At 44.4% G+C, this 19,013-nt stretch overlaps 1 protein-coding gene across 6 annotated transcripts in view; it reads left to right on the top strand.

The window, feature by feature from the left end:
- The window catches only part of LOC119651183 (aryl hydrocarbon receptor nuclear translocator homolog), a 209,787-nt gene extending 198,384 nt beyond the window's left edge, over positions 1-11,403 (top strand). For all 6 annotated transcript variants that reach the window (XM_038054617.1, XM_038054620.1, XM_038054616.1 and 3 more), the window contains 5 exons: positions 1,476-1,796; positions 1,869-2,511; positions 2,578-2,748; positions 9,922-10,166; positions 10,237-11,403. In XM_038054617.1, coding sequence (XP_037910545.1) covers positions 1,476-1,796; positions 1,869-2,511; positions 2,578-2,748; positions 9,922-10,166; positions 10,237-10,460 — 1,604 coding nt within the window. In that variant the 3' untranslated portion in view covers positions 10,461-11,403. The remainder of the gene's footprint in view (positions 1-1,475; positions 1,797-1,868; positions 2,512-2,577; positions 2,749-9,921; positions 10,167-10,236) is intronic.
- The last annotated feature ends 7,610 nt before the right edge of the window (positions 11,404-19,013 follow it).

Below are 19,013 nucleotides of genomic sequence, written 5' to 3' on the forward strand. Positions count from 1 at the left end.
TCCTGTCAATTGGCTTCATTAGTGCTAGCAGCCTTTCTCCGATGTCGGGGTAACATTCTCTGACCCGACACTTCCTTGCCTATCGCTGTCAATCTTGAGCTCTAGAAGGTCTAAATCGTCCAGCTTCTCCTTTGTGGGCAGCAGGTTCACTTCCTTGCTCGGTTCGGCCCTTTCATCCTCTATGGCCTCCGCAATTCCTCCGGGGATCTCGGTTGACTTCCCACTCGATGCGTTCTCCGCAGAATCTCTCTTTGGTTTCCCCCTGTGTACATTTCATAGCTATGCTGCCAAATGTGTAATTAATGAGGCAGTTAAGACGTTTATTTTCCTTCAGGGATCGGTCATCTACCCCGATTATGGGGAGTTTGCCTTTGCCCTCCTCCTTACTTCTTCTAAAAACTATCCATAATCGCCTGTGGAGATCTATATTTGTGTATTTGGCTTTAAGAAGGTAGATTGTCACCGTGTGTACCCCTGGTATATCATCCCCAGCAAATGTCGACAGTCCTGTTTGCTTCCAGCTTGGTAATTTGGGGACTGCAATCCTTAGCCAATCCGTCGTGTCCTCCGTCGCGCCGGCTATCAATATAGGAACAAATCGAAAGCGAATGCTGTGAACGCGAACTCCTTATTCCATCCCTTGCGCATCTCTATACCGATGAAGTCTTCGACGATTTGCTGTGCTCCTCACGGGTTCGACAGTATAACCAGTCGAATGCCCTTCAACGCATTAGTGTAGCTAACAACGGGGATATTGGCCCCCACCTTCATCCCTGACCGACCAGGTATTGTCTCCCTCTTGGTTTTGGATTTGGCTCTCTTGGGAGCATTTCCCTCTCTAATCTCCGCTACTCTCCGTTTCTCCCTTCTCCCTTCTTAGGTGTAGTGATCTGGTTCCGAGTATTGTGAAGATGTCTACGGGATCTCGCTTACTTTTTGTCTTTTTTATATATTTCTCCTAACCTATGTACTCATTCGAGGAGGAGGTCCACCATTTCATAGCCTCCCGTAACACGGTAGAGTCAAGTTTATTCACTGAGGCGACCAAGTATCGGTGACTCCGTTCGTATATAGTCAGTTAACCCCGATTGCAATCTATCCAATGGGCACGGCTCGCATAAAATCTTATATTGGGGGACGTGTTTTTCGACTCCTGAGTCTAAATTCGTAGCGTTTTGTTAATAGTAGGGTCGTACAGGGTGTGACTGTTACAACCCACTAACGGCCTTGGTAGATGAAAGGCTTGGTTCCTGGAGAATCACATATCAGACACAGAGAGAAATAGGTTGGCCCCCAGTGAACTATATTCCGCATCAGTCTATCCAGCAGTCCACTGCTTTACTCCAACAATCATTAAGATTGTTTCAAGTGGATTTTCTATCTAAATGATTTGGATATAACTTAATGTGAACCTTTTCTGGTTCCTTCATAAAACAACAACCGCTAACAGAACAAATTCTTTATTCTAATTTCAGGCACTGGAAATACAAGTAGCGATGGCACCTACAAGCCATCATTCCTAACAGATCAAGAACTGAAGCATCTCATATTGGAAGCTGCCGATGGTTTCCTCTTTGTTGTCTCATGTGATTCAGGGCGTGTCATTTACGTCTCAGATTCAGTGATGCCCGTTCTAAATCATACACAAAACGACTGGTACGGGACAAGTATGTACGACAACATTCACCCGGACGACCGGGAAAAAGTACGTGAACAACTTTCAACACAGGAGCCCCAAAACACTGGTCGAATATTAGATTTGAAAACGGGAACCGTGAAAAAGGAGGGACATCAATGTAAGGATCAATTTTTAGTTTTAATTGGTTTATATATCAAATTTGCTAATATTTTCTTCTTTCTGTTCACAGCATCCATGAGACTCTGTATGGGAGCGAGGCGTGGCTTCATCTGCCGAATGAAAGTTGGCAACGTGAATCCCGAAAATATGGTAACCGGCCATTTGAATCGTTTAAAGCAACGTAACTCACTAGGACCTTCACGCGATGGACAAAACTATGCCGTTGTCCATTGTACGGGCTACATTAAAAATTGGCCACCAACCGAAATGTTTCCAGGCGTTCAAATGGATCGGCAAAGTGAAGAAGATATGCATTCACATTGTTGCCTGGTCGCTATCGGTCGACTTCAAGTTACATCTTCCGCGAACTCATCAGATTTGAGCGGTTCAAATAATCAATCGGAATTTATATCACGCCACGCCATGGATGGAAAATTTACATTTGTAGATCAACGTGTGATGAATATCCTCGGCTATGCTCCTACAGAATTATTAGGGAAAAGCTGTTATGATTTCTTCCATGTTGAGGATCATAGTCATATGAAAGAGAGTTTTGAGCAGGTGTTAAAACAGAAGGGGCAAATGTTTTCACTGATGTATAGATTTCGAGCGAAAAATCGAGAATATGTATGGCTGCGGACGCAAGCTTATGCATTTTTGAATCCATATACCGATGATGTGGAGTATATAGTCTGTACAAATAGTTCTGCAAAGTGAGTAGTGCCAAGGTTTATAGGGGATTTTCGGTTAATATAAATGTTTTTTTCTTGAATTTTCAGAACAATGCATACTACACATGAGACGCCTGCTCCTGAACCCCATTCAGAACATGTCTATTCTACACCAACAGCCGCACCAAATAGTACAGCCCCCGGTGGGGTGTATAATACGCATGGAATGGCACAAAATACAGTGGCCTATAGTTATGAACCAACACCTTCGCCAATTGGGTAAGTTTTTTGTATTTTTCCTACTTTGAATTGGTAAAAACATTGGCTTTAGTGTACGGTATGTGTATTCTTTCGTTGTTATCAACGGCGCAACGACCGGTATCCAGGCTAGGCCTGCCTTAATAAGGAATTCATTTCAATATCCCTAAAAGCAGTCTTGCGTCCTGACAGCCATCGCTCGATCTGAGGCAGGATCTGCCACGTCTTCTTTTTCTTCCATGGATATTGCGTTTGATAGACTTGGGCTGCATTACTCTCACTCATACGGATAAGTGACTACGAAGACTATGAAATCATCAATCCACTTGTTGAGGTTTTATGCTTTTTTAGCTATGTGAAACTTGGTCCATTTTAAAAATACTTTCACTAAAAACGATTCCCATCGTTAATAATGACGCTTTTCAAGAGGCTAGGCAACTTATGGACTCCATCGTAAAAAAAAATTCCTGGTTTGGAAGCGATCCATTCATTGAGTGATTTTTCGACGGCTTGGAAATTTTAGAAGCGCCGTTCCGCCAGACCGTAGACTATTGACCGGAAGAGGAGATAATCTGACAGAGCCATGTCTGGAAAATAGAGCGGAATTTGAAATTTTCTAGCGTATGTTTGACGGGTTTGGTGATGTGCGGACTTGCATTGTCATGGAGAAGAATTAATTTGTCTCTCATTTGGTCTGTTTACGAAGAGTTGATTCCCCAACTGCAATAGTTGCTATTGGTAGCAGTTGGGCGTATTTGTTGGATTGTCGAGTTGAAGAAGCCTAAGTACAGTATGCTGCGCTAGTTCTACCATATGGAGTAAGACCTTCTTTCAGTGGACATTGGGCTTTGGGATTGAAGTCGTTGGCTAGGCAGGGCTACGATTTCTTGCGCTTTGAATTGTCGTAGTACACGCACATTTCGTCAGCACGTTCTTTTTCTTTGTTCTGTGCTGGATGAACGTCTTGCGTTGGCACTTGTGTCTTCGGGGCTAACCACTTTTTGGCCTACTGTTTGCACTATTGTACTATTTCCCATCACCAGTGACGACGCAATAAAGAAGTCTTTGCAGAAAAGGATAAAAAAGTGAGAAAAAATGACGTTGCCTTGTGTCCATGAGTTAAACGATGATAAACAAGCAAACTTGCCGCAATGGTGCATCGTTGGTTTTTGTGGTTTTCCTGGTTTTTCCTCACGCATGGCGCCTTAGCGTTTCTGAACCTTTCCCATGGAATAAAAATGTTCCACCATCATTTTCGAGTGGCTTCCCTGGCTTTGATTAAAGGCAAAGAAGATGGTGTCCAAAATGCTCGTAGCATTCACGAAGGAAAACAGCTCTCATCCTGCAGTTAGAGGTCTGTCTGAGGTTCTCAAAGAATGGTTTACCTAGTGTACATTGCCTGGCTCTAGTTAAAACTAGGCAATCGCGAAGGAAATGCCTGGGGATTCTCCCTCTTCTCCGCAGCTTCGGCAATACGAATTGTAGGATACACCGAGCTTGGCGTCGTCATCCCCTATAGATCGGTGCCCCGTACAAACCGCCATAATCTTATATGGATTTACGTACGTCTAGCACAAGCCTTAGCCATCTGAGTTCCGCAAATAGATTCCACCCTTGACTGTACCCACCGAAGGACTGCCAGGAGCAAAGCTGCATCTGGCAAGTTTGTGAGCCCGCTGATTACCTTCTACGTTCCTATGACCGAGAATCCATAGCTGCAGAAGATCATAGCTGTAGAAGATCCTATCCTAACGTACGGCTCTATTGTATGGTGGCAGACTCTGAGCAAGAATTACAATAGAACGAAGCTTAGTAGGATTCAAAGAGCCGCGTGTGCAGGTACTACCGGGGCTCCGCAGTTCTATCCCGCCAGATGTCCTCAATGTACTCCTGTTCCTCCACCCCCTAGACCTCCACATTAAATACGCTGTAGTGTGCAGTACTGTCAGATTACGTGAGTCCGGATGCTGGACAGCAAAGCTCTACGGCCCAGTAACTTCCTAGACGAAGAAGAACTGTGGGCATTCTCGTCGGACTACGTCACATGCAAGCCGAACCTCTTGAGAAATTTTGCTGTGGACTCTCCAATTAGGGCAGAGTGGGAGACCGGCGGCGTGTTGGTGATGATACACTTTTCTTCACTGACGGATCAAAGATGGTCTGTGGAGTTAGTGCGGGAGTTTTCTAGGGTACACACAGGATATCCGAGTAGTACGGTCTCCCAGATTTCGCCAGTGTATTCCAAGCGGAAGTATTGACGATACTACAAGTCTGTCTATAGCTGCAACATGATCCCAAGCATAACATAACCATTCTGTCATTCATAATGGAGGGAGGTTTTTCAACATGAAATAGGTGAGGTTGATAGGTCGAAAGTTCTTCGCGGACGCATGGCCGCGTCTGTCCACTTTCGGTATGAAAACCACTCTTTTGCATCTCCAAATGGCTGCCATTATGTCATCTGGGCTCGCAGATTTATGTTCGGAGAAGCTGTTTATAGCAAAGTCGATTCTATCCTTGGTTTCCCACGGCTGGAGTTGCTACATACGTGCCAAGCAAGGCTCTAACTCACAGTCCTGCTTACTGACGAGGAAGTGCGTCTGAACCAGCAGCTGCAGGGTTTCACCAGAAGATTCCGTCCAAGTGCCTTCTGACTTTTGGAGGATAGGATGGGCTCCTATGTTCTTTGAACAGAATCTTACTGAGAACAGAATCTTACTGAGCTTGCTTTCAATGTTCTAATAATAGCCGACAAGTTGTTAAGTATTATGAGTAAATTCCACCCATTCATAGTTGCCGACAGACCACATAAACCCTCATCCCGGGGTAGAATGCAATTTCTGGGTGTGCATAGACAATCGATCTGCAAGCATATTTTATGTCAAAAAAATAGTAAAATGTACTTATGTACACACCCTTTTCAGAGATAGAGCAGCAGATTGGTACTGGGACTACCACCAATCTGTCGGACAAATCGAGTGGACATCTTTCCGTGAAGCTCTTCGCCAGCAGTTAAAGAATTCTCTAGATGACTGGAATATCCTTGAACTGATGCAAGAGACCACATGCAAGGTCCATCGGAAGATTTCAACAACTACTATAAAGCTGCGTTTGCTAGACAATTCCTTAACGGAAGGCAAATTGATGGAGTTGCTACGTCGTGGATTGAGACCAGACGTACAGAGGCAACTTCTCTATTTCCCGGCTAGTACGGTGCGCGAGCTGTGTAAATTAGTGCAGCAGCACGAAATTTTAGAGGAGCGTCTCTCAATCAGGCTCTCTAACCAATTGTGCAGTTATTCTGCTGAATCTACAGAGGGAGTTGACATCAAGAAGATCTCAGGAAATCCTCAGTCGGATATTCAAAATAATGATTTAGACTTGGTCTGCTGGAATTGTCGGCAAATATTAGGTTGTTGCAAATGAAATGTCGGATTTTTCAATCAAGTGAAGTTAGTTATGATTTTTATGTTTAAAACTGCCGCAAGGTGACTCTGGTGGTATGGGATAATTGAGTATAAATAGTCGTTCGTTCGATCAAGGAGTCATTTCAGTTTCAATCGTCATTGAAGTTCCAAGTAAAACTCAAAGAAAAAAGCATGGAAGGGAGTCAAAAACGTCTACTTTTTCTATATGAATTTAAACTTGGTCACAACGCAGCGGAGGGAACCAGAAACATTTGCAGAGCATTTGGAACTGACGCAGCAAACGAACGAACGACACAGCGGTGGTTCGAAAAATTCCGATCAGGCGACATGACCCTCCAAAATGAACCTCGTGGACACCCAGGACCATCGATCGACAACGACGAGTTGCATTTGATAGTGGAATCTGATCCCCGATCATCGATTCGTGACATTGCAGAGAAAATAGGCGTACACTATTCGACAGTATCTCGGCACTTACAACAGCTTGGAAAGGTGAAGAAGCTTGATAAGTGGGTTCCGCATGAACTCAACGAGCAAAACATGGCGCTGCGAATGGAAATATCCAGTTCTCTACTCAACCGCAACAGGAACAACCCCTTTTTGCGCAGAATAGTGACATGGGATGAAAAGTGGATATTGTACGACAACCGTCGCAGATCAGCGCAATGGCTAGATGCCGATCAGCCTCCACAACACATGCCAAAACCGAACCTTCACCCGAAGAAGGTAATGGTAACTGTTTGGTGGTCTGCATCTGGAATTATTCATTATTCGTTTTTGGAGCGTGGTGAAACAATTAATGCAGAGAAATATTGTGCCCAACTTGATGAAATGCACGAGAAATTACGTGTTCAGCGGCCTAGATTGGTCAACAGAGATGGAGTGATACTGCTCCATGATAACGCCCGACCTCATGTTTCCAGAATGACGGTCCAAACATTAAATGAATTACGATATGAGACTCTTCCTCATCCACCATATTCACCCGACCTCTCGCCAACCGACTACCACTTTTTTAAGCATTTGGATCACTTTTTGGCGGGGAAACAATTCAGCAATGAAGTAGCTGTCAAAAGTGCCTTTGAAGAATTTCTTAGCTCTAGAAACCCAGACTTTTACGAGACTGGAATAAATGCCCTTGTATCTCGTTGGGAGAAGTGCATTGAAGCTGCTGGTTCTTATTTTGACTAATAAAATTAATTTTCATAAAAGTTATAGTTTTTTGAAATTTTACTCAAATATCTGACATTTCATTTGCAACAACCTAATATAATATTTGTTTGAAGACTGTTTGGAGGATCCGAAAGTCTTTGGTTTCGGTTGCGGGCACCCGAATTCTCGTAAGTCCGTGTGCCCAAAACGTCGAGTTCCAGAGCCCAGCCCCAGTCATCAGGGCATTCCTGCATCGGACGCACGTGACTGCGCAGGCGTTGCAACAACATCTTCCACAGTAAGTCCGAAAGTTACCGTGTTGAAGCGGTCAGACAACTTAGCTATGACTTATTCGGTTTTGTCCCCACCACCTATTATTTCTAGAAAACCGACGCTTTCGGTTCTGTGGCCGTTAAGGACGTAAGACTGCAACAATACCAAGCGGCCAGAGAACGGATCTTCGGAGTAGCAGAGATGGCGACGAAAAAACCTAAGCGCTCAACTCTTCACCTGCATCAATATTGGCGGCGAATAATGGGCAACGGACGTTTCCACTATTCTGCCGTTCTCACAAGTCGGCTCAGCAATGATATCCGCCGGATGCCGATGTCAAAGTCTTGGGTGAACGTGTTTCAGAACTGATTGATACCGAAGCCACCGTAAGTTGCTTGGCTTCGGATTTCGCCCGGAAAATTATTAACTATACAAGTGGGAGAGATTATGCATCGATCTCAGGACAGCCGACGGGACTAGCCACTCAACAGTAGGCAGAGTGTCGGCCGACATTACGTTTTTTGATCGGACGGAAACGATGTCGTTCCTCCTTATCCCGTTGTTAATTCAAAGTCTTTATCTTGGAGCTGATTTTGTGCGCAAGCTCGCACTCACACAGCACCTCTTTGCACCTTCCATATGTTCCATCGAAAATGTCGAGAACGTCAATCAACATCAGTTGAATACACACCAGCGAGCAAGCTCGAGGCTGTTATTGGCAGTTTTCCGTCTTTCGAGTCGGAAGGGCTTAGGAAATACAAGTCTAACGACACACGACATCGATGACCGGAATGATAAACCGAATAAACAGAGACACTTCTCAGTCTCTCCCACCATCGAAAAGCTCCTCTACGAAGAGATTGATCAGATGCTGGATTTGGGAGTCATCGAAGAATCGCAAAGCGGTCTTCGCCAGTCACCTTTGTGGTGAAACTTGGAAAAGTGCGACTTTCCCTTGATGCACGTAAGGTGAACAGTGTAACCATGAAGGACGCTTATCCTTTACCTCTCATCGAGGGGATTTTCAGTCATCTCCCGAAGGCTAGATTCATTACGAGTCTCGATCTGAAGGATGCGTTCTGGCAAATTCCTCTGGATGAGGCGTCCAAGAATAAGACTGCCTTCACCGTCCCAGGGCGGCCGCTCTATCAGTTCGTGTCCATGCTGTTTGGGCTCTACAACGCACCTCAAACCACGCAAGGACTAATGGACAAGGTCATCCCTGTCCAATTACGTCATCAAGTCTTTGTGTATCTAGATGACTTGTTGCCCATCACAGAGACCTTCGACCAGCACCTGCTGCTCTTAAGCGAAGTGGCTCTCTGTATGAGACGCGCTGGCTTGACGTTGAACATCCGGAAGAGCAAGTTTGTCATTGTTCGATACTAGGGATATCATCTGAAATACTGGCCTGAGGATGTCAAGGAAGGGAGGGAACCTCAGGGGCCGCACCTCAATCACGATCTGAGGCAGAAAAAACCATGATCGGGATTGCGATTCGTGGTGGATATTGCCTCTCGATCGCGGCACTCGGGTCCGGAGACTTACGGCTCCCCGCGCGCGTTCGAGTCGTTTTTTTTTTTATTTTTCAATTTTAGCTCGCGTTCTGGTTTTTTTTTTTTCGTTAGGCCGTCGCGAATTCCTTCGTTGTTGTCTATTTTGAAATCCGTTGCGGACCCACACATCGGTATAGACACATTGATTTTGTATTAATGACATGTGAGGGATCAAAGTGCTCAAAGGAGCTCCCACATTCCCGAGCCTGGCTGGCACGGAAACGTGCAAGAACGTGTCGATCGAGCACTTTGATGGCGCTTTAGTCTTTGCGAGCGGCCCCTCAATTGTTTCTGGGATAGCTCTTCGCTCTAGGTCGTTCTCGGTCAACTAGGATGATCATTTGATCCTCCTATTCCGGTAAGTTCATTACATACTGCACTTGATAGTATTTCGTTTTTCGTCTACAATTTTTTAAAGAATCCACAGTCATCCCTAGTGACCGAAAAGTAAACCTTCCGATTTTTGTCTATTCAGGTGCGGAATGCAACCAGGGGAAATGAGAGATTTCTGCCGGAACCGGAGTTATCTCAGAGACCTGAAATAAAAAGTTTTAACAAAACTGAATAAATTATGCAATTTAAGGGGGATCCTACATGATTTGCGCCCCAGACCCGGTCTTTTCTTTCTATGGCCCTGGTTCAGTTGTTTATACCATTTCTTACATTTTTCTCCGACGTTCGCAGATGTCAGCTGATTTCATTCATTACAACTAATATTTGCCAAATAGTTTTCCATATTTACATAAATATATAAAGCGGATATTCATAATTGAATGTTTTTACAGATATGGTTCACCCGGTGCTCCGCCTCCAGCAGGCTCTGCCCATCACAGGATACCAAAAGCAAACACTTCACCAACTCCGGCGGCAGCGGCCTGGTCTCTTCGACAACAGCAGCCCGTCACCGAAGGCTATCAATATAACCAATTGAGTCCGTCACGATCACCAAGTGGACCAACCTATACCCAACTAAGCGCATCTCGTCAATCGACGGGCTACCACACTGGAACTCCCGCCCAGCCGAATCCAGGTATTTAAAAGAGTTCAAATTCAATGCTATTCGTACTTCATGTTTTTCCGTTTTTTTAATCTTATTCTAGCTATTTGGGGTTGGCAAAATGCTACACAAACAGCGGACCCCGGTCCTGGTTCTGGTAGTTCGGGGGGTGGCCATCCAGCCGTAGTAGTTCAAGGACAACCGCATGTTCAAGCGCCCCCACAACAAGGCCAAGAACTTTCAGATATGTTACAAATGCTCGATCAGAGTGGAGCTCCTTCATTCGAGGATATCAATATAAATATGTTCAATGCTACGTTCGAATAATGTAAGGGGCGCAGCCTAGATCTAGAGTATGAAAAGAAAAAATGAATGCGCACCTTCAATGGGAATGTTGCAATGAAATGAAACGAGAAAATATGTAAATTACCATCAACTTGAAATTAACGAATACAAAAATGTATATTGAACATTCACTTACTTTGGTAAAAAGCTGTGGGTGCAATCATCACGCAAGCAAGAACTGCTCCACGATACAGTTCGGCGAGCAAAACTTTCCTTTCTGGAAACTCACGAGGATTCAAAATAGTTTTAACAGAAAATATGTTAATACGCAATTCGCCCAAATCTTGATTAGATGAATTTTAAGGAACATCTTCTGTTTGAAAAGTTGTGCATTCTGATTTAAAGAAATTTAAAGATAACTTTCTTCCACCAATTGTACCGCACAGCCTATCGTAAATCAATCTTGCGTAATATGCTTTGTTCAGAAGAAATACGTTTAATTAGAAAGAGCCTAATTTAAAACCTATTTTAGTTATAGATGATGTGCATGTTTAAAGAAAGCTGTAATGTTTGCTTCGCAAGGCAACGGAGGAGAGCATGTGCTGTGCCGCGAAAGTCATGGAACAACAAAAACGCCAACCAGACTACGTACGTGCCAGTGGCACGTATGACTACCGAATGACGAATGGGAATGAATGAACTAACAAATTAGATGGTCTCAAGGTGTTTCTGGTCTCTGAACAAAGCTTATTATGATCAAATTTAAGAATATAAGATACAAAGTATGATAAGGTGAAAATATTTTAATTTTTAGAGTTTTTTCTTAAGAATAATTGATATGAAGAACATAAAAGTGAAATAAGAAATGAATAAAGTCAAAATTGGCGTGAGAATAATAAGGAAAATATGAAATGATAAATAGGATTATTATTGTCGTGTGTTTTAGATTTATATTGTATTCATTAATAATTATTTATAATATTTTCTTGATTGTTTTATTTCGCGCAATTGAAGCATTTTAGATGGAAAACGTCCCGAAGTTTTCATTTGCGCATTGATTACTTCACTTCTAGGAGCGTCAAGCGTAAAGGAATAAAGTAAGTCGATTTTTCAATACTTGAGATCGGTCTTGACGAAGCATTACAAAAAGTCCAACTAGAAATAAGCCTTGGGTCAAATCTGTTAATTTGGTACTAAGAAAATTATTCTGTTTCTCTGGTCTGAAAAACTATTGCATGATTGGGAACTTATGGCACTCTCTGTAACAAAAATTAGAAAATTATGATGATATGCTTCGTGTTATATCTCTTAATTTAACAACATGAAAACTCATCCCTTGAAAAAGGTTTTGTTACGTACCATTCGAGGAAGACACATGCAAATTTTTAATTAAAAAGCTCGTCGTGTAAACGTCCCAGGCAAGAAGACTGAACACAGGAGATTCAACTCTCAATGGATTGTTCGAAATTTTATGGTGGAGAAAAATGATTGCGCATGTTCGACCGTCTACGGAAAATACGCGAGAAAAATTTCACGACCTGAGGCCTCCTTCTACAAGGATACACATCGTACTTGAAAATTGTGATAGCGAGCCTCTAGTCTCTGGCATTCTTGAAATAAGAAACCTGCTAAAATATAATCATTCAGAAGTGAAATAAATCTCCACATTTGATAACTTTAGGCTCTTGTGGTAGAACAATCTGTCCCACATTTGCGCAACTTGACTACAAGTAAACTGTTTTTAACCTGGCCTTTGCATCCGACTTCTTAGTGGCAACACATAGGAGCGAAAAAATCTAGCAGAATGGGCAGTAATTATCAAGCTACTACTACTAAAAGGCGGTCCAACTACCTCAAGAACTTTCCAAGAAGCTTGTACTCCTTACCGTTCTCGGCCAGGTGTTTTTAGGGCGACCCATTCATCGGCCGCCGTGGGATAGTGGGTATCATCGCATTGCGTAGCCAACAATGCAGTTGTCGCCCCTCTTCAGTGTAACATCTGCGACTTCTACCTTTTGAACATCACTTCTGCGGGTAACTGTGCACTGATAAAATTCTTCGTTCGAAATTGTATCGGATCAGAATCCTCCGATGAAACAACGCAGGTAAGTCTTGACGAAAGCTTGGAGCTCCCGGGTAACATTGGCGGCCACTCTCCATTATCATCATCATCAACGGTGCAACAACCGGTATCCGATCTAGGCCCGCCTTAATAAGGAACTCCAGACATCCCGGTTTTGCGCCGAGGTCCACCAATTCGATATCCCTAAAAGCTGTCTGGCGTCCTGACCTAAGCCATCGCTCCATCTTAGGCAGGGTCTGCGTCGTCTTCTTTTTCTCTAGGTATTGCCCTTATAGTCCGGATAGCTGAGTGGTTAGAGCGCAAGGCTGTCGTACGGAAGGTCGCGGTTCAAATCTCACTGGTGACAGTGGAATTTGTATCGTGATTTGACGTCGGATACCAGTCGACTCAGCTGTGAATGAGTACCTGAGTCCAATCAGGGTAATAATCTCGGACGAGCGCAATGCTGACCACATTGCCTCCTAAGGTACCGTTACGGTCTTGAATGAAGTGCTCTAATACACTTCAAGGCCCTGATCCAACATGGATTGTTGCATCAACGATTATTATTATTATTGGTGCCCTTATAGACTTTCCGGGCTGGATCATCCTCATCCATATGGATTAAGTGACCCGCACACCGTAACCTATTGAGCCGGATTTTATCCACAACCACGGTCATGGTATTGCTCATAAATTTCGTTGTTATGTAGGCTACGGAATCGTCCATCCTCATGTAGGGGGCCAAAAATTCTTCGGAGGATTCATCATCATCATCATCAACGGCGCAACAACCGGTATCCGGTCTAGGCCTGCCTTAATAAGGAACTCCAGACATCCCGGTTTTGCGCCGAGGTCCACCAATTCGATATCCCTAAAAGCTGTCTGGCGTCCTGGCCCACGCCATCGCTCCATCTTAGGCAGGGTCTGCCTCGTCTTCTTTTCCTACCCTAGATATTGCCCTTATAGACTTTCCGGGTGGGATCATCTTCATCCATACGGATTAAGTGACCCGCCCACCGTAACCTATTGAGCCGGATTTTATCCACAACCGGACGGTCATGGTATCGCTCATAGATTTCGTCATTGTGTAGGCTACGGAATCGTCCATCCTCATGTAGGGGGCCAAAAATTCTTCGGAGGATTCTTCTCTCGAACGCGGCCAAGAGTTCGCAATTTTTCTTGCTAAGAACCCAAGTTTCCGAGGAATACATGAGGACTGGGAAGATCATAGTCTTGTACAGTAAGAGCTTTGACCCTATGGTGAGACGTTTCGAGCGGAACAGTCTTTGTAAGCTGAAGTAGGCTCTGTTGGCTGACAACAACCGTGCGCGGATTTCATCATCGTAGTTGTTATCGGTTGTGATTTTCGACCCTAGATAGGAGAAATTGTCAACGGTCTCAAAGTTGTATTCCCCTATCCTTATTCTTGTTCGTGCTTGTGTTTGACCAGTGCGGTTTGATGTTGTTGGTTGATTCGACTTCGGTGCTGACGTTGCCACCATGTATTTTGTCTTGCCTTCATTGATGTGCAGCCCAAGATCTCGCGCCGCCTGCTCGATCTGGATGAAGGCAGTTTGAACGTCTCGGGTGGTTCTTCCCATGATGTCGATATCGTCAGCATAGGCCAGTAGTTGGGTGGACTTGAAGAGGATCGTACCTCTTGCATTCACCTCAGCATCACGGATCACCTTCTCGAGGGCCAGGTTAAAGAGGACGCATGATAGCGCATCCCCTTGTCGTAGACCGTTGTTGATGTCAAATGGTCTTGAGAGTGATCCTGCTGCTTTTATCTGGCCTCGCACATTGGTGAGGGTCAGCCTAGTCAGTCTTATTAATTTCGTCGGGATACCGAATTCCCTCATGGCCGTGTACAGTTTTACCCTGGCTATGCTATCATAGGCGGCTTTAAAGTCGATGAACAGATGGTGCAACTGTTGTCCATATTCCAACAGTTTTTCCATCGCCTGCCGCAGAGAGAAAATCTGATCTGTCGCTGATTTGCCTGGAGTGAAGCCTCTTTGGTATGGGCCAATGATGTTCTGGGCGTATGGGGCTATCCGGCCTAGCAAGATAGTGGAGAATATCTTATAGATGGTACTCAGCAACGTGATACCTCTATAATTGCTGCACTGTGTGATATCTCCCTTTTTATGTATGAGACAGATTATGCCTCGCTGCCAATCGTCAGGCATTGATTCGCTGTCCCATACCTTGAGCACAAGTTGATGAACCACTTGGTGTAACTGGTCGCCTCCATATTTAACCAATTCGGCTGTAATTCCATCGGCTCCTGGCGACTTATGATTTTTTAGCCGATGAATTGCACGGACTGTTTCTCCTAAACTTGGTGGTGGCAGTATTTGTCCGTCGTCTTCAGTTGGCGGGACCTCCAACTCGTTCTGGTTGTTCAGTAGCTCATCAAAGTACTCAACCCATCGCTCTAATATGCCCATTCTGTCGGAAATCAGATTTCCCTCTTTGTCTCGGCAGGATGAGCATCGAGGTGTATAAGGCTTCATCCTGCTGACTTGTTGGTAAAACTTCCGCGCCTGGTGCGGTTGCTCCCTGTACTTTTCTAGTTCACAGACTTGTTGGTTCTCCCAGGCTTCCTTTTTCCGTCTGTGAAGTCGCTTCTCCGCTCGACGGAGTTCGTGATAAGTCTCCGCGCGTGCCCGCGTTCTTTGAGAATGCAACATTACTCGGTATGCGGCATTCTTCCGTTCCGTTGCTAGCTTACATTCATCGTCAAACCAGCCGTTCCGACTCCTTTTGCGGCTGGGGCCAAGTATATTTGTGGCCGTATCCATGATAACGTTCTTCAGGTGGTTGTGAAGATCATTAGTTGATGCTCCATCTCCAGGTCCTCTATTGACTATTGTTCCTATGATGAGACGTTTCGAGCCAAACAGTTTTTTTTAAGCTGAAATAGGCTCTGTCGGCAGCCAACAACTGTGCGCGGATTTCATCGTCATATTTTGGTTGTTGAACAGTTCATCAAAATACTCAACCCATCGCTCCAATATGCCCATTCTGTCGGAAATCGGATTTCCCTCTTTGTCTCGGCAGGGTGAGCATCGAGGTGTGTAAGGCTTCATCCTGCTGACTCGTTGGTAAAACTTGCGCGCCTGGTGCGGTTGTTCTCTGTACTTTTCGAGTTCACAGACTTGTTGGTTCTCCCAGGCATCCGTTTTCCGTCTGTGTAGTTGTTTCTGCGCTTGCCGGAGTTTGTGTTAAGTTTTTGGGCGTGCCCGCGTTCTTTGAGAATGCAATATTACTCGGTATGCGGCATTCTTCCGTTCCGTTGCTGGTTTACATTCATCGTCTAACCAGCCGTTTCGACTTTTCTTGCGATTGGGGCCAAGTATCTTTGTGGCCGCATCAATGATAACGCTCTTCAGGTGGTTGTGAAGATCATTTGTTGATCCTTCCTCTCTAGGAGATCTGTTTGCTGTGGTTATTGCTTCAGTATTCACTCGCACTAGATTACCAGAGGGGATTGTAGGCGGTGTTGCAATTCGAGCCCGAAGCACTATGCCAACAAGATAGTAATCCGAGTGTATTAGACCTCCTATATGTGAAGAAATTCGTCAGGGCTGAGAGGTGGCGGCGTTCGATCTACATGTGGTCAATTTGGTTGAAAGTGGTCCCGTCTAGACAGGCCCATGTATGTTTGTGTACCGCTTCCCGCGCAAACCAGGTACTTCCAACAAGCGTTTCGTGCAATACTACTAACTGAATAATCCACTTTCCGTTATCATTGGTATCCACATGTAGGCTATGGGAGCCGACGTATCGCCTGAATACTCTGTCCCTACTTGATTGTTAAAATCTTCAAGTATGATTTTGATATCATACTTGGGACAGGCTTCCAGGGTCCGCTCAACTGCCTCGTAGAAGGTATCCTTCTCCGACTCTGCAGTCTCCTCTGTAGGGGCGTGAACATTAATGAGAGTTATTTTCTAAACTTGCCTCGTAAACGCAGAGTGCATAGCCTTTCGCTTATGTTTTCAAAGCCGATAACAGCAGGTTTCATTTTTTGGCTGACTAAGAAACCTACTTCGAGCACATAGTTTACTGGATGACCGCTATAATATATGGTGTAGTGGCTCTTCTCCAGGAAACCGGTCTCTGTCTATCGCATCTCTTGCAACCCTATTACATCAGCTGTATATTGGGGCAGGGTATCGGCTAGCTGCTCAGCAGCATTCGGTCTGTACAGGGAGCGCACGTTCCATGAGAAAATGCGCAAATCGTTTATCCGTTGTCGTTGCCGGGTTCGTCGTTTTGAAATCCATCGTGTCCGAGGCTCCTTTCGTAACATCGGTTTTCTATGTAGGACTGTCAATCCTACTCAACCCCCAACCTCGAGGACCAGTTGGTACATTTTGTCCCGTTTTTAGGCGCGGGAGACTCGCCTTCATCCTTACCCTTCTGCAGTTTTTCATAAAGAAAGAACTCTCAGCGATCATCACTTGAAGGTGGAGATAGGGTTTGGTAGTAGAGCTGTTGGTGTTGGTTCAGCAGGCGTTTCCCAGGTTTTATGCTCCATCGTGGGTACCAGTCCACTTTGACCGCTGACACTACAACACTTGCAGGCATGAATTTCTTCATGGAGAATAGTTGATACACTCAGAAAATGTTGCATCTTGTTGTTTGATGGTTTCAGATAGAATCTAAATAAAATACAAATCATTTTTTCCTGAAACAGGATTTATGATTTATTTGTATGTACGTATTTCTGGCACAAGTTGTGCCCTTCTTCAATACTGCGGAAGTTTATCAGGTGCTGAAGGAGGGCACAACTTGTGCCCGAAATACGTACATACAAATAAATAATAAATCCCGTTTCAGGAAAAAATGATTTGTATTTTATTAGCGACAAAATTGAAATTGAATCCAATATTTGTTCCTTTCGTTTCATCTTTTTAAACGGTAGTATAGATAGATAGCCTCCAATTAGCCCAACGATGTTCATTTCTTTTGTGAATAGTATGTCACCTGTTCGGTAGTTCGCCCGCTCTATTTACGCGGTTGGACGACCGCCAGTCATTTCAACCGCGTCTTGCGGTTAGTCGCTGCACCCAACCCTTCAATGGCCCCATAAAGTAAGGTTTTTTATATCACCATGGGAAAGTTTGAAATTTTAACACTACTCCGGAGAGAAAAGAGGACGTGGAGGATATGAGGAAGACGGAAGAATCCTTTTGGAGAATTATAGCGGCCGTCCTCCATCAAAAAGTCATGGTACCTTAAAGTGGAGAGAATGAGGGGAGAAGTGGGAGAACTCCCTCTGTCAAGCTCCGTTGGAAAATTGTGGCGGTCAGCCCTCTTAGCTATGACATGTAAAACGGGGGGAGGTGGTCTGATATCCGTATATGCCACTAATCAATATAGCACAGGTAAAACAACCTGTTCTTCAACGGTAAACGTTTTTGATATAGCGATGATATATGATGATGACGTCCACTTCATCCGTGAATTCGTTGTGCTGTGTTCGGCAATCTAACCACCCTATTACGTGGTTGGACAAACGCGAGGCATTTCAACCTCATCTCGCGACCTCCCAATCGCATCTGGTGGTTCGTCGCGCTGATCAAAAGCCAAAGGCACCGTAGATCTACTATAGGCAGTACCCTTACAAAAATGACCCCACTTGCAAATGTGCTTGCAGAAGCTTATCTGTACACATCAGAGACGCTAAACAAGGAACAGGCATAATCTTCGTCAAATCGTATTGGTAAGAGAGAGATCGGTGAGCTTCTGCTATTCTGGTACTACGGCGTGCTCACCCATATAGCAAAAAGTTGTTCCACGTATTCACTTATACATAAGCACAAACTTGCCAATCTTACCAATACATTGGCAAGTCCGGGCGGTATGTCGAACACAGCTGATCGGGTTTTCGGTACATCTCGCTCATGCTCAAGGGCAAAACAATTTGAAATCGTGTGTACTCGCACTGATTTCCCCCCTTGAGGGGCAAGGGGGAGTGAGGTAGCTGTCTAGTATCTAACTGTGGCCAAAGGTTCTCCAATGTGGAGATTATACCGTTTGGACTGTTTACACTGAAGGACAATTTTGGTAACCTCTTACTGATTTCTAATGAGAAGAATCCTTTCTTTGTTGGAGAAAGAAAAATTGCGTCCGTGTTGGAGCCAAGTATTGTGTTCCAAGTATTCAACCCTTCACTTTTCGTTAGTCGACGGTAATGACACCAAAATGTGAAAAGCCTATTTTCTGTGTGTATGATGCCACTTAATTTAAGATTTTTAATCCTAATGATTCCTAATTTCATCCGGACGAACGATTTTTTCAACTAGAACCGCAAGATCTTTATTTAAGCTAATTTTGCTCGCATGTCAGTCATCGAATACATCGTATTCATCATAAGATTACATACATTTAAAATCTCAACGGACCAACGCCACATTACGTCATTCTTCTTCCGGTTGCGCGAAACCAAATCTCCGCAGAAGTGACAACATTACCAAAGGAAATTAACGGTGACGTTTGGCAATTTGACAGTCGCC

This window comes from Hermetia illucens, chromosome 3, assembly GCF_905115235.1.
Source record: "Hermetia illucens chromosome 3, iHerIll2.2.curated.20191125, whole genome shotgun sequence".
NCBI classification, from domain to species: domain Eukaryota; kingdom Metazoa; phylum Arthropoda; class Insecta; order Diptera; family Stratiomyidae; genus Hermetia; species Hermetia illucens.